The sequence below is a fragment of the Myotis brandtii genome, unplaced genomic scaffold (assembly GCF_000412655.1).
Source record: "Myotis brandtii unplaced genomic scaffold, ASM41265v1 scaffold250, whole genome shotgun sequence".
Taxonomy (NCBI): domain Eukaryota; kingdom Metazoa; phylum Chordata; class Mammalia; order Chiroptera; family Vespertilionidae; genus Myotis; species Myotis brandtii.
Window position 1 is genome coordinate 6,312,863 of NW_005359478.1, and position 3,172 is coordinate 6,316,034.

At 52.6% G+C, this 3,172-nt stretch overlaps 1 protein-coding gene across 1 annotated transcript in view; it reads left to right on the top strand.

Moving 5' to 3' along the window:
• Positions 1 to 3,172, top strand: part of TNN (tenascin N) — a 41,836-nt gene that overhangs the window by 10,616 nt on the left and 28,048 nt on the right. The window contains exons 5-6 of the mRNA XM_005867734.2: positions 805 to 963; positions 1,162 to 1,425. Coding sequence (XP_005867796.1) covers positions 805 to 963; positions 1,162 to 1,425 — 423 coding nt within the window. The remainder of the gene's footprint in view (positions 1 to 804; positions 964 to 1,161; positions 1,426 to 3,172) is intronic.

The window sequence follows — 3,172 nt, forward strand, 5'->3', positions numbered from 1 at the left end:
ACATCCATTTCTCTCTCTCTCTCTCTCTCTCTCTCTCTCTCTCTCTCCCTCCCTCCCTCCCTCCTTCCCTTCCTCCCCCTCTCCCTTCCACTCTCTCTAAAAATCAATGGGAAAAATATCCTTGGGTGAAGATTAACAAACAACAAACAAAAATCCAGGATCTTCCTGAATAATGAACCCTCTGCTTCTTTTCTTTTTTTTTTTCTTTTATTGTTGAAAGTATTACAAATAGTAGTACATATGTCTCCTTTTTTCTCCCATTGACCTTCTCCCGGCCTCCCCTACTGCCCAGCACATGCCCTCCCCGCCTGCACCAGTGTCTTGTGTCCATTGGTTATGCTTATGTGCATACATACAAGTCCTTGGGTTGATCTCTTTCTCCTCTGCAGGGGCTCGGCCTCTAGCCCACCTCAGATTCGCCTGGAGGGCTTGTTCAAGTGCAGGTGGCTGGGTCTGAGAATTTGCATTTTTAAAAAAAAGTATTTTTTTATTAATTTAAGAGAGGAAGGGAGGAGAGACACATCAATGATAAGAGAGAATCATTGATCAGCTGCCTCTGCACGCCCCCTACTGGGGATGGAGCCCACAACCCAGGCATGTGCTCTTGACCTGGAATCTAACAGAGACCTCCTGGTTCATAGGTAGACGCTCAACCACTGAGCCACACCAGCTGGGCCTGAGAATTTATGTATCTTTCACACCCACACCTGTTAATGATAGTGTATAGTAGGTGTGCAACCAGTACTAACTGTGTTCTACCCCTCTTTCCTCACCTTCTCCATCCTGTTCCTGCTCCCCACACAGTGGTCGCCCCCCAGGGCCTGCAGCTGCTCAAGAGCACAGAGGAGTCCCTGCTGGTGAGCTGGGAGCCCTCCAGTGAGGTGGACCACTACCTCCTCAGCTACCACCCCCTGGGCAGGGAGCCCTCCCGGAAGCAGATACAGGTGCCCAAGGAGCAAAACAGCTACGACATGTCTTAGGTGGTGTGTGTGTGTGTGTGTGTGTGTGTGTGTGTGTGTGTGTGTGTGTCAGAGGTCCATCAGATGTATCTTCCACACCCACACCTGTTAATGGTAGTGTATAGTAGGTGCGCAACCAGAACTAACTGTGTTCTACCCCTCTTTCCTCACTTTCTCCATCCTGTTCCTGCTCCCCACACAGTGGTCGCCCCCCAGGGCCTGCAGCTGCTCAAGAGCACAGAGGAGTCCCTGCTGGTGAGCTGGGAGCCCTCCAGTGAGGTGGACCACTACCTCCTCAGCTACCACCCCCTGGGCAGGGAGCCCTCCCGGAAGCAGATACAGGTGCCCAAGGAGCAAAACAGCTACGACATCCTTGGTTTGCTGCCTGGGACCAAGTACATAGTCACCCTGCACAACGTGAAGAAAGGGGTCCCCAGCAGCCCCCAGCACCTGCTGGCCACCACAGGTGAGGGAGCAGCCCGGTGCCCAGGTTGCCCAGGAGAGGTGCCATTTTGAACGTTTTCCTGCATTGGTCCCCGCATGTCCCCTTCCACGCTGTCCCCTGATTTGGGGCTGAAACACAGCTGCTGCAATCCTAGATTCCGGAGGAAGTCTCAGTTCTGACTCCCTGCTTTCTGCTCACCAAATATTGGGTCCTCCTGGCTGGTGACAGAGCCTGCTGAATTGTGGGACCCAAGGGGTCTTCTCCCCCTGATTGCCCTGCACCCACACACAAGCAGCCACACACCTGCATCCCCAGGTCCTCACTGAGCCTCTGAGGCCACTCAGCAGGTTGAAGTTGGGACAAGTGAGGATCTTCTGAGCCACCTGTTAGATTTCTCTCAGCAGGAAAGAAGGGGAAGAAATAGGTCACTGAAGAAAGTGTAATGAAAAGGTTATTTACAGAGGTGTGGGCGGGGTTTGGATGGTCTAACACCCTAGGGGCAGCATCAGTGGGGATCCACCCCAGGCTGAAGGGGCAGGAGGTGGGAGTTGGTACTGGGACCCAGAGAGCTGGAGAGGCTGTCCAACGAGTTGCTTTAGGTAAAGGGAGGCAGGCCGTCCACTGTGTCCCTCGGAAGGGAGTGAAGGAGACCTCTCCTGCCCTCTGATCTTCTGGTGACTCTCACTGGTGGAACCCAACCAGAAGCCAGAGGGCAAGGGAACCTGGCTAACACAGGTCATAGGTCATAATCTGGGATACAGAGCAGGATGGGGGTTGTCCGGAGGGACAAACGGAGTCTCCAGGGCACCACCGAACGCTACGAAAATGTTTGCAAGGACCAGCATCGCTACTTACTCTTCAGAAATTCTCATGAAAGGTCTTAAAGCTGCTTAGACATTCAAGGGCTTGGAGAAACCTTGTTGTTTGAGTGGTTATGATTCATTCCTTCACTCCACATATTTTATTGAACATCTACTATGTGCCAGGCACTCTTCTAGATGCTGATCAAAATGAGCTGTCTCCAGCCTTCCCTAAACTCCTGGGGAGAGATCCAGGGAGACCCAGATGGATGGGCCTTTGGCACACTGTGTCTTTGCAGAACATCTGGCTGCCTGTCCTCTTTGGTGGTGGGGCAGGGGTGGCTCAGTGTTGCAAAGGGCCGTGAGGGACTTGTCATCCTGGGAGCACAATGTGTGAATGCCTTTGTCAACACCCTCCAGCCAGTGACCCCTCTTGGAACATCCCTGTAGTTGAACAAGTTGCATTTATCAACTGTTGCAGCAGGGGGGGAACGCACACATTGGGGGACGGTGGGCATCTTAGTTGGAGAGTGTCAGAGAGACTGGTATAGAATGTGGGCTGTGTTCGGTGGTTTGGAAAGATTCAGGGAAGCATGCTGTCAGGAAGTGGGATGATTCTATGATTGGCATCTTGGTGATTCTTACCTAGAGAGGGGTAACCTAGAGGGAGGCTAAAGCTGTGATTGCCACAGAAGCAGCAGTCACTCAGGAGAGAGGTTGTTTGGTCTTTTTGTGGTTTGGACATTGTTCACGGTTTTGCCTGTGTTCAGACATGATCACGAATGGTCTTGTTTTGGTCTTGACCTGTCATGGCCGCAGAGTGGCTTGTCCGATATTGACGTTATGTTCAATGGGAGAACACAAGGCCTACGTGTGCCAGCCAGGCCGGCTCCCAGCTCTCAGCTGCTCTTTCCTCCTCCCCGCTCTGTCACTGCCTCTGCCTTCAGACAGAACAGTGCCCAAAGCCC